This window comes from Mytilus edulis, chromosome 1 (assembly GCF_963676685.1).
Source record: "Mytilus edulis chromosome 1, xbMytEdul2.2, whole genome shotgun sequence".
Classification (NCBI taxonomy): Eukaryota; Metazoa; Mollusca; class Bivalvia; order Mytilida; family Mytilidae; genus Mytilus; species Mytilus edulis.
Genome location: NC_092344.1, coordinates 64283929 through 64296015, shown reverse-complemented (window position 1 = coordinate 64296015; position 12087 = coordinate 64283929). Strand labels below are relative to the sequence as shown.

Genomic DNA, 12087 nt, shown 5'->3' with positions numbered 1-12087 from the left:
TTGAATGACATGGACAATGTTGATGTCAGGTATCAAGGTCAGCCACATAAGTCACAAGACTATGAGACAGATACAAATGTAAAATCACATGAGGGGGGGCAGCAAATTTTGAGTCTACACCCTATACTCCTGGTACTACTTGCCGGGAAATTGCTCATTGCCAAGAATTTAAGATCGACACACAAATGTGGATAGACCAACACGGTTCCACGTATGCACCTGTCCAGGGGGTGAAATCTTCCCAAAACCTACTTCAGATAAACTTTTTTTTTTCTGACTCTGAGATCGTCATGGATACAGTGTGGAACTCGCAGGTTGATCGCCAAGATCCATGCCATCATGCATCGACGAAAATGAATATCCAACCCAGGAGATGGACCGTTGCAGAATTTCAGACGATAATCGGTCCTGTAGTGAGGAATCATTACTACCCAGCCAACCATTACAACCAGGAGTAATTGGCTCCGGATATGGATCACAATATGTAGAATATGAAACATCAGATAAGCCAGATCCGCCAGGTCTAGATCAGGGTTTTAGGTGTCAAGAAAACAATCAGTCTGTGGGTATTCAGCACGACAATAGCGAAAGTATGATAGAAGTTCAGTTGAACCAGCAACCCAGGTTTGTGGGTGAAAAATTGTAAAGGATACGAGCTGCCAACCGCTACGACAGAGCAAGATTTCGAGAACCCCCGCCTCAACGATAGGGTTCAACAAAGTCAACCTCCAAATGAACAGGATTTCTACAGCCAGAATAGGCAAACAAGCAATCAACACAGTCGGCCATTTGAAAATTCAGTCAACTATATTCAACCGCCTCAACAAAATGATCAACTGTTTGTTGAAAATACCGTCAAATTCAACCAACTACATCAACCAGTCGTTTAACTGCCTGTTGAACATATCGCCAACTTCAACCAACACCCTCAACAAGCTGTTCAACTCCCTGTTGAACATACCATGAACTACAACCGACAACGTCAACAAGCTGTTCAACTCCCTGTTGAACATACTGTCAACTACTTTCGATCTCATACGCAAGCCATTCAACTACCTGGTGGTCACACAGTCACACAACCAATTCAAAATACAATTCAACAATCAACCCGGCATACCATAAGCAACGTAAAAAATCAACTACAGGGCACATCCGTGCATAGCAGACGATTATCTACTCAACCAAGTGTCAACAGGTCATCTCCAACAGTTGTCAATTAACCAGTCAAACATAGGGCTACAGGTCAACAACCATCGCAACCCACCATCAACAGGTCAAACTCTTTACCTGCACATAGGTCTACTCCACCAGTCATGGAAAGGGATCCTTGTCAACAGCCTCTACCGACCGTCAACAGGGCTAATCAACCACCCTGTCCTAGGTCAACAATACAGTCAACAAGTCAGCAGAAGTATACCCTTCCCGCCGGACGACAAAACTTCAGCAGGGTGATTGATAATCAACAACATTAACCACCGATCAGCCATACTGTACATATACCACATATCAGAAGCCAAGTTCCACCGACACAACAATTTGTTAACAGAGCAGGTCAACACCAATCTTAACACCAACCAGTCAGGTTTTCAACGACCTCTCATTAAAACAATGGGTCAACAGGGGCAGCCGCCTCAGGCTATACATTACCAACAGGACGTTTACAGACAACAACCGGTGCAACATTTCCACAATGTTACTGCACCTGTACATCAGACTCAACAGCTATTTGGAAATATACCATATCAGCAGGAGAGGCCTCATCAGCCTTCAACAACAAAAAATATTGCGCAGGGAACAGCTCAATCAGGGTATTATGGTGCAGCACCACACTTGACAGTGTACCCACAACAACAACAACAACCAACCACAGGCTCAGTTTCAGGACCAAAGAAGTATATCTAGGGTTACAAAGCTGCTCAAATAGTGATTCAGATTTATCAAGTACTACATCAGGGGTAGTCACAAGAGTGGGGGTGGGGCGATGCGCCCTTTATTTTGGGCTACAGAGTATCCATCGATATTCTCTTGTTACACCCGATATAGACTTACGTGTTCCAACTGGTACAAACACACCAGTTAGATTTAGGGACATTTCACTTTTGACATGACGGTCGCCAACTTTGGTATATGTGTGGAAATTTAATATTCTGTATAAAGAAATACTAGACGACTTTCTTCTTCTATTTTTCTAAAGATTCCTGAATGTCTTCTCTATGTTTTTACATATAGTCAATGTCTCTCTTAATTCCAAAGGTATAAGGCACAATTCTGACATAATGCATATTTTATTTATCATGTTCAATGTTTTTTCTCAACAAAACAATCACCTTTGCATGACGCTGTCAGTTTATTTTCGATTTATGAGTTTGACTGTCCCTCTTGTATCTTTCGTCCCTCTTTTCTTGTAGAAATCAGGAAATTAGTTCTTGAAATATTCATATATACTTCAGATCTTTAAATTAGATACTGTCGAAAATCTTAGACCAGTACTATTAGGGGCAAAGTAATTACTTTAAACATCAAGAACAAATCAAAATAAACTTTGCCCTCCTTCCATAGTTCCTCTGCTGTTTGTGCGTAATATTGTTTTAAAATAAGAGAGTTTGTTAAAGGGGAGACAATTGCACAGCTGAAAACCAAAGATATTATCAAAAATTGCTAACATGCATATCAAATTTTCTTTGCATTAAATAGTTTGCCCATTAATGTTTCTTGTATTTGTTTTATACACAATCATACTTTTTTTGTAAACTATGGGTGATTAACCCAATAGTCGCAGCATTTAAACTGTAAATTATTTCAATAAATTTGATATATTCTGTTGATTTATACTTGATAATTGTCCATTAGATAATATATATATAAGTGTTAGTAATGGCCATTTTTCGTTATTTTCAATAATGTATAATGCCTTCATTAAAATTAAACAGCAAAACTAAATGAAACATAGACACTTTTATAAAGAAATAGTTAAAACATGGATATTGTCAAATTGTCAAAAATGAGGATATTTGATGACTTTCCATGGAAACGAGAGAAAAAAAGTTATATACCTTCTCTCTATTTGTAATTTGAGTATACCAGGTTTAAAAACTGTTTGGTATTATTATAAATGTTCACTCCTGCACTCATTTATTTCTGTTCTTCATTACTCTTTACTCTTTACAATTATTTTTCTTTACGTGTTTGGTATTATTATAGATGTTCACTCCTGCACTCATTTATTTCTGTTCTTCATTACTCTTTACAATTATTTTTCTTTACGTGTGAACATTATTTTATTCAAGGTTTACATCATTATATCATGTACATGGCGGCATTTTCTTCAAGGATAGGGTTGACTTTCGGAAATTGTTTATTATCTCACCCCTTATTTATTGATTTTGTATTGACATTGTGTCATAGGTCAAATTTATTCGTTCAGTGTATATTCATTTGTTAGTTTTGATATGTCATTTGATTGAGTTAATGCATTTCAATTGATATTTGAAAGTGTGTCTTTCTCTGTTGTGATGTTCCACTATATATTGTTTCTAGATAATGGTAAAGGTTGGTACCTATTGAAACGTGTAAACCCGCTGCAATTGTGAGTACCTGTCCTAAGTCAGGTACCTGATGTCCAGTGGTTGTCGGTTGTTGTTGTGGCTCATATATGTTTTTCGTTTTTCGTTTTTTATATAGATTAGACCGTGGTTTTCCAATTTTCATTTTTGGGGGCTTTTTTTTATAGCTTGCTGTTCATTGTGAGCCAAGAACCCGTGTTGAAGACCGTACTTTGACCTATAAATGTTTACTTTTACAAATAATGACTTGAATGGAGATTTGTCTCATCGCCACTTATACCACTTCTTCTTATATTAATACAATTGTTTAATATGACAACAATTGAGATCCAGTAGCCTAACTGTGTTATAAACTTAATTGAGCGATAAACTCCATTATGTTCGTCTTCGTTCCGTTACCGAACATAAAGTATGTAATACTTTATTCACAACACTTTGGCTTATATATTAAAAAAAGATCATATCGTTTTAAAATCAATTCGCCGGTAGTGCAGCTACTTTATCATATACATTCATAATTACATTACATGTATGTTTCATTACAATACGTTACTTTAATTGTCTAACAGCAATCTCGTGTCATTCTGAAATTAACCTTCATTTCAAATGAAATGTAACATTCATGATGACAAAAGCTTCCACAATAAAAACCACAGGTAAATAAAAAAAGTTGATAGAAATCGTTTACCATGCGCACATTTTTTTAAGAATGAAGCGGATCCAAATGTAAAAAGGTCGACGCTTTTACACCCCAATATTTACAAAAATAAGCATTCAATTGATAAAACAAAAAATATATTAAGAAAAGTCCGTCATATAATTATGACATATGCACTAGGCGCTTCCATGTTAAAACATATATAAAGACAAAGCAGAGTCAATATACATTTATTAATTTTTCATATAAATAGTTATTGAAGGGAGGGTCTAACATTTAGTGGATACATATATGAAAAACAAAATTTGAAGTGAAAGTTTAGGTTTTTATATGTTCTACATGGCTGACAGGCTTTGAACCGCAGAATACTTTTTTGAATTGCTGATTTACATCTGGACGCTTCCAAGCATAAATAATTGGGTTAACAATACTGTTCGAAGCTCCGAAAAATACCAACCAGTTTGCTAAATCAGATTCCAGTTTCGATTTCGCTGTAGGTGATACCATGATCCAAGAACTTAATGTCATGTAAGGCAACCAAAAGATACTAAATGCAATAGTTACAATGCCGGTGACTTTAGCTCCTAGGATGGCTTTTTTCATTTTATTCGTCGTCTGCATATGGTCTCTCGTTTGGTTTTGCTGATACTTATTCATTCGTTGGTAGTAACGCCATGCTGTTTTCAAAACCGGAAGGTACAGTATTGCAGTTATTATGCTGACAATGTACACAATTATATATGCAGTTGCGCGCAGTGATTTAGGGAAGATTATGTCAAAACTGCATGGAATGCCGGGATACCAATTCCTCCACCCAAGCATAGGACCAAGTATCACATAAGTAGGTAAAATCCAGGGAAGAATACACATTATATTTGAAGTTGACCTCGTAATGACTAGCGCGTACTTATGTGGATGGCATATAGCCAAGTACCTATCAAATGCTGCTACACCGACAGTTAACTGTGATGTTAGTGTCATGACGGTGATAACTTGATACCTAAGGATACAAAGTATCATGTTTGATGACATCTTTGGATAGAAAAAGTAGAGCATTTGTGTTCCACATGATATACCAGTGAAAAAATCGGCAAATGCCAAACTAACGATAAATTTGTTGGTATTCGATTTGAATTTCAAATGCCTCACAAATATAAATATCACTAGACCGTTTCCAATACATGCGACAACAAAAACCAATTGCTGTAAAGTCATAAAGGCAATCAACATTGGCGGGAAAGTAAATGCGTATAAGGTTGTTGCATTCGATGTGATGTTTGTCTCATTCATATTAAAGCAGCCAAATATATCTGGAACCCTAAAATGTAAAATATTTTATGATTCTAAGCAATATGTGTACAATCATTCAATGATGAAATTAAAAAAAATGAAAGATAATACGGAAAATTAATTTTCATTTCGAATTCATAAGTCTAATCAAAATTGAAAATCATTTGAAAACTCTGTTTTAATTTGCATTCAATCAAGTGTCTGTCTTGCAATTACTAGCACCACATGCGTTTGGTGAAAAACGCAAAAGCACTTTATCAGTAAAGCCACTGTCACTCAAGACCACGATCAAACTACGATCACCCCGATCTAAAATAAATTCAGATTGTGGTGAGGTCTCGGTATAAGCGGCATGAAAATGTTAATTTTCGACGATGCTACTTCGTCTTCATTACGCTCCTAAGTCAAATTGAAACCGTAAATGTCATTGCAGTATAATTACATTTAGATGTATGTTTCATTATAATACGTTATTCTGATTGGCTAACTGCACATATCGCGTTATTCCTTAAGCAATTGTATTACACAATAAAATTTATCAACTTAATAAACATCGTGTTTTCATGATCCTAGCTTAAAAAAAATGTAATTATAAGTATTGAATGCTTCTTTTTGTAACTTCATAGGGTTGTAAAAGCGTTTACCGTATGTACATGTTTAGAATGAAGCGCTTCCGCGCTCCTTACAACATGTACTTCGGTCAACGCTGTTACAACCCAATGAAGTTACAGAAAGAAGCGTTCAATTCTTAAGTGCAAAAGGACAGGGATAATATCAGATAGTAACATTCATATTAAACTACAATTAACACTTTTTAAAATTGGTAACCGTTACCAGGAATAATTCTTAAAAAGCAAACAATTAATCTGCAAAATGACACATAGCAATTTGATTTAAGTAATTGTTTCTAAATGCATATTTCCATAATTCATTACTTTAGTTAAGATTTCTTACTCACCTTAGATATGTGGGTTTACCTTCCTTTCATCAATATGAACGCCTTAATAAAATTCTCAAATTATATATTCACATTTATAGTGATTTCTGAAAGACATGTTTTGTCCAATCAGATAATTGTGTCTTCCAAAAACTGGTTGGAAATTCTCGAGAAGTATTATAATATACCCAAAAGATCAATATTAATTTAACTTCGTGCATGGAATATTTTTATGTAAATACAACAAGATAAACGCATTATTATCAACACTATTAATGTCTGTAAGGTAACAACTGCAATAAAATTCCTTTTGCGACTGGGAGTGAATCATAGCTTAGACACTGATTTTCAGTAGTATTATTTCAATTATAATTTAATCATTTGTCTAAAGAATTAGCAATGAAAGATTGCACACATAAAAGAAGCTCGTGAATTATTTTTTTATTTATTTTCACTAGAATAATCTGTATAAATTTGTTGTTTTAGAGACACACAACATTTTTCAAGACTCATTTATGAAATTGTAAACAATCTTTTCTTTGCATTAAGTAAAATCATAAAAATACTGAACTCGGACGAAAATTCCGAACGGAAGGTCGGTAATTAATTTGCAAAGTCAAAAGCTAAAACAAACAAACGAATAAATAACAACAGACATATTCCTGATTTGTTACAGACATTTTCACGTGTAGCAAATGGTAGATCTAACCGCGTTTTATAGCTAGTTTAGGTTGGTCCCCTCCGTAAAACATTCAGTATGCCTTTGGAATATACAAGTATTGTCAAGAATTTCAATAACGGCCGGGAAACAGACTATAGCTAGTTAAACCCTCTCACTTAAATGAAAGTCGTTTAAAAATTCCATTATATTGCATGTTTATCGCAACATGAGTGTATTGTACGTGACACAACCCCTAAAAAAAAACATTATAAAAAAACAACTTGAAAGAGATAATATTTTGAGGTTTTAATATCAGTCACTGTATCAGCAGCTGAAATGGAAGTGATGTGATTAATAACACGCTTTTCGTCAAGAGAAGGATACTGAGGACATAGCACACAAACAAACATTCATTTCGATTACAATATATAGAATAATAGAAGCGGGAACTACATGTAAATGTGATTAAGGGTTTAAAATGATGAGAGATGTGTTAAAAGACCTTGACTAAATACGATCATGGTCTTTCATGTGTCAGACAGAAAATGGTACCTAACCATTATTAATTTTTTTCCCCAGATTAATTAGGGTCAAAAGGTAGCTAGCATGTAGTAATTAAAGCAACGAGTAAGTACATGATTGTACATGTTACTGCAACCAACATTATCTCGGAAGATTTATGGTCAAATATTAGAATTGGCATGTAGTGAAGCATTTTGCTCGTATATTTCCAGAAGAGCGCTTTGGACGCACTTTGTTTTCTTTTCTCCAAAATTTCACAGGAGAAACGCGATAGTTGGAAACTACACTTTATGATTATCCTTATTTAAAAAAAAATCGATATAGAAACATCACATACAGAAGGAAATAAAACATATAAAATAAAGTTATCCTTGGACTTCTTCCATCTGGTTAATAAAAGAGCACTCATAAGATCCATCCCACCAGAAAGTTACACAACCCCACTTGATTCTTTGATTAGTTAAGCTATACGTACGTTTGTCTTAGTGGAATTATCAGATACAATGTCCAGTCCGGTTGCAATCAGAAAGTTTGATCCAATTGCTAGCAAAGGGAAATATCACACTCTCTAGATATGCACGTTAAAGAAAACCATTTCTCTAATTCTTCGTGAATTTATCCCTTTCTGCATCAATTGTATAAAAAAAAAAAAAATCAACGTGTGGTCCGTTTGATCTCAGTTCATCATTGGTTGAAATCCGATTATGACGTCGAATTCTCTTCCTATCCTCTGAATTTCCTATTGTGACGGCATGAAAAAAGGCGACCATGCCTGATGACGTCACATAGAAAGAACACATGTTATTGCAGATCAGTTACAAAGAAGGAATAATTTTGACTGCGTATTGTTTGAAAATCATTAGAGAAACAGATTCCACCACCAAATATCGTGTAATACGATATTTATCCACTCTCGACAGTTATGGATTTTTCTACCAATTTAAAATAGGCACAAGTATCTGTATGTTTTATTTCAAATTTTCCTTGCTTACAGACTGATCGTACATATGCTGAGGAAACATTCCATTCTAATGGGAATTCTGTCATTAATGAAAAATTGCAAGACTTTGAAGGATGCTTTGGAATAATTCCAAATTAAAACTATACTCCTTTACCTTTGTTTAAAAGAGGGACGAAAGATACCAAAGGGACAGTCAAACTCATAAATCTAAAACAAACTGACAACGCCATGGCTAAAAATGAAAAAGACAAACAGAAAAACAATAGTACACATGACACAACATAGAAAACTGAAGAATAAACAACACGAACCCCACCAAAAACTAGGGGTGATCTCAGGTGCTCCGGAAGGGTAAGCAGATCCTGCTCCACATGTGGCACCCGTCGTGTTGCCTATGTGATTACAAATCCGGTAAATAGTCTTATTCGGTAGGTCACATTCATGAAAGGGAAGGGGATTGTAGTTACGACGTAAGGAACATATCCGATATGTATATAAGATGTATAAAACCTGTGTTGCCTACGTACTTCAAATAAAAGTATAGTTTAAAATGGTAGGCCTTAGAAAAAATAAAGTGTCCAAGTTTACAATGAGATCAAGGCAAAAGCAGACACACATCAGACACATAAATAATTATTATATCATTTGTATTTGAAATATCGTGATGTATCAATCACTCGACACAATATGAAGCCGTTTTCATTTCACGTTTGGCTCACGTACCAAAACAATTTATGTGGTTATATAGAAAAAAGTATTCTTAGTGCTTTTGAGGACGTCGTCTTTACATTAGACATCATCAGATCGTGATATTAATTAAGCAAAATACATAGAAGTTTATATATTCATTATCAAGAAAACGTTTTATCCTTGATTGTATAATTATGTAGACAATGTTTTATAAAAGCAAAGAAAACTGAGACACGGAGAATTATATAATCACCAAACGCGGTCTCATACATATCAATATATTTTTCAGCGTTTCGCAGTATAGCGGGAAAATACTGTCTTAAAGTTTCTATAATATTTTGTATGGGTCAATAATGTATGATTTGATAGGTCAGTTGACCTAATGTTTTGTAATGCTAATTTGTTTTTCGCGGGTTCGTGAAAAAATGGTCTAGGTGGTCATTCTAGTCATAGACATCGTACAGTAAAAACTTCCTTTTTTGTATAAAAAATTGTTTTCTTTTATATAATCATGATCATGATGGAGTACGGCATCATTACCCAGAAACGGTTCTTGCATTGCTCCGTGACGCAGGTTTCCAAACTTTATTAGTTGGGTTTTCCTTGGCGGCGAGTGTCTGTTTATGACAGGTATTCATAATATGATATTTACCATTGGAAATGTACTTGGAAGTTAATAGATATTTATTACTATTATTGCCGAAAGTATATTTTTTGGTTCACAAAGTTGTGTGTTCAATTACTTAGTATAGATACTATTACTTTGTTATATTTGATGTTTGCATGCATATGTATGATTGTATTGTACTGAATTACTAATTTGATTAAATGCTGGCTCCAGTCTGTCTGCACGGTAACATGCATATTTTAGTTGAGTCTAATTTAGTTGGCCAAAGTTATTATGTAGTTAGGACACTACATAAAAAATGGTTTTACACTAGTAATTTTGTGGCCCTTTATAGCTTGTTGTTCGGTGTGAGCCAAGGCTCCGTGTTGAAGGCCGTACTTTAACCTATAATGGTTTACTTTTTAAATTGTTATTTGTATGGAGAGTTGTCTCATTGGCACTCACACCACATCTTCCTATATCTAATTAGGACGTTTGTTTTTCTTATTAACCACAATATCTAAGTCTTCTGTTCATGTCGATTCAGAAAAGTAGTCTTAATTGAAAATTAACGCCCAACATTTTATTTTGTCTCTTAAACAATGGCATGTAGGTGAATATTCTCAGCTTCCTACAAAATTCTTCACTTTCATAGAATATATAATACCAGTGTCTGAGTACAAAAATTGATAAACCAGGAGTATGTCAAAGAACCGTTCAACGATTCGTCCTTAACACATGGCAAGAGTAAAATCCCTTTGTTCTTACTGTGCTATAATCTGGATAATGCACATGCAGCAAAGGTTGTCGGATGTAAAAGGTTTTGAAAGAGAAACGTATTTTCTGTTTATTTAACATTTTAAATTTAGGTAATGCAACATCTTCCTCGGTTCTTTCAAGCATATCATATCGCGCATTGAGGGAAAGGAATTCAAAAGCAATTAATCTTATTGAAACTCAATAACCCTTGCAGTTATGTTTTTTTTTCATTCACCGATTTGAAAGTACACAATTTATCAAAGTCTTAAACGTCACCAATTAAATAAAAATTGGGAATAAATGACCGGAAACGATTAAAAAACATATACCATTAAATCGCTATTTTAGAATGAGTCTAAATATAAAAAAAAGATTAATTCAAAACTTACTTTCTTTACCCTACAAGAAACTTTCCTAGGACCCGTGGATTGCAGAATAACGTCCACATGTCTAAAACGTTCACGTAAATTGATTGCGTCATGAGTTAAACAGTTATTGGCCAATCAAATCGGTATATGTAATTTAATCTACACAGCACGAGATGACCCAATAACCCGAACTCCTACGTCGTTCGGGTTATTGGATCATCTGGGTCAGATTGAATGGCATATATACCAACTTGCTTGGTCAATAAGTATAACTTATTATAAACTAGATTATCGGAAGGTTCCGAGACCTTGTTAAATAATCCATATCAATTTCACGGTCTTAAGTATAGATTCTTGGTACTGACGTAGTTTATCATTTTAATAACGTGTTATAGTATTCTTTTATTGTTGTCATGAATAGTACTTTTACTGTGTAGTCTATTTTTGTTGATGCCAACTTGACACTGCTCTGTACTTATACATCACGGCATTATGTTATTGTGCTATGGTATTTTTTTTGTATTCTTGTCTTTTATTTTTGCCAATGTGATTTGTCCATAGTGAATGAATGAATGAATTTTTATTTCCTCCATGTATATGAAGATTTTCCATACAAAAAGAAATTAATAATTATTTACACAATAAACAAAATAGAATACATTTTGAGATAAATACCAAATGAAAAAAAAACAACACATTTAGATAAACATACAATACATATATTCTAGTATACACAACAAAAACACATCGTTTTTCAATCAAAGTCTATTCAAAATTCAAAATTAAACCTGTTTTCAAATAGTACATGTCTGAATTTTTTAAACATGGGGTAAAAATGTTTTGCTATGTAATACATCATTCTAGACCAATCTATAGGATCGAGATCGTATACTGTATCATTAACAGCTCCTAATAGTACTTCAAGAAGGTCATTGTCGTCTAAATTGAAAATGTCCACAGATTTTTGAATGGGAAGTTCATCTACAATTTTATAAAACATAACATTTCTCTCTGTTAATAGAACATGACACTCCATGATTAAATGTTTAACGATATCAAGAGACTGTTTGT

At 34.3% G+C, this 12087-nt stretch overlaps 1 protein-coding gene across 1 annotated transcript; it reads right to left on the bottom strand.

The window, feature by feature from the left end:
• Positions 1 to 4435: 4435 nt before the first annotated feature.
• LOC139519805 (adenosine receptor A2a-like) lies at positions 4436 to 5531 on the bottom strand. Its single transcript, XM_071312075.1, has one exon. It carries the CDS (start codon positions 5509 to 5511, stop codon positions 4540 to 4542), a length of 972 nt encoding a protein of 323 aa, XP_071168176.1. The 5' UTR covers positions 5512 to 5531; the 3' UTR covers positions 4436 to 4539.
• Positions 5532 to 12087: the final 6556 nt, after the last annotated feature.

Bases quoted from the DNA above. Each gene is read 5' to 3' on its own strand.
- LOC139519805 (XM_071312075.1), bottom strand. From the start codon at position 5,511: ATGAATGAGACAAACATCACATCGAATGCAACAACCTTATACGCATTT.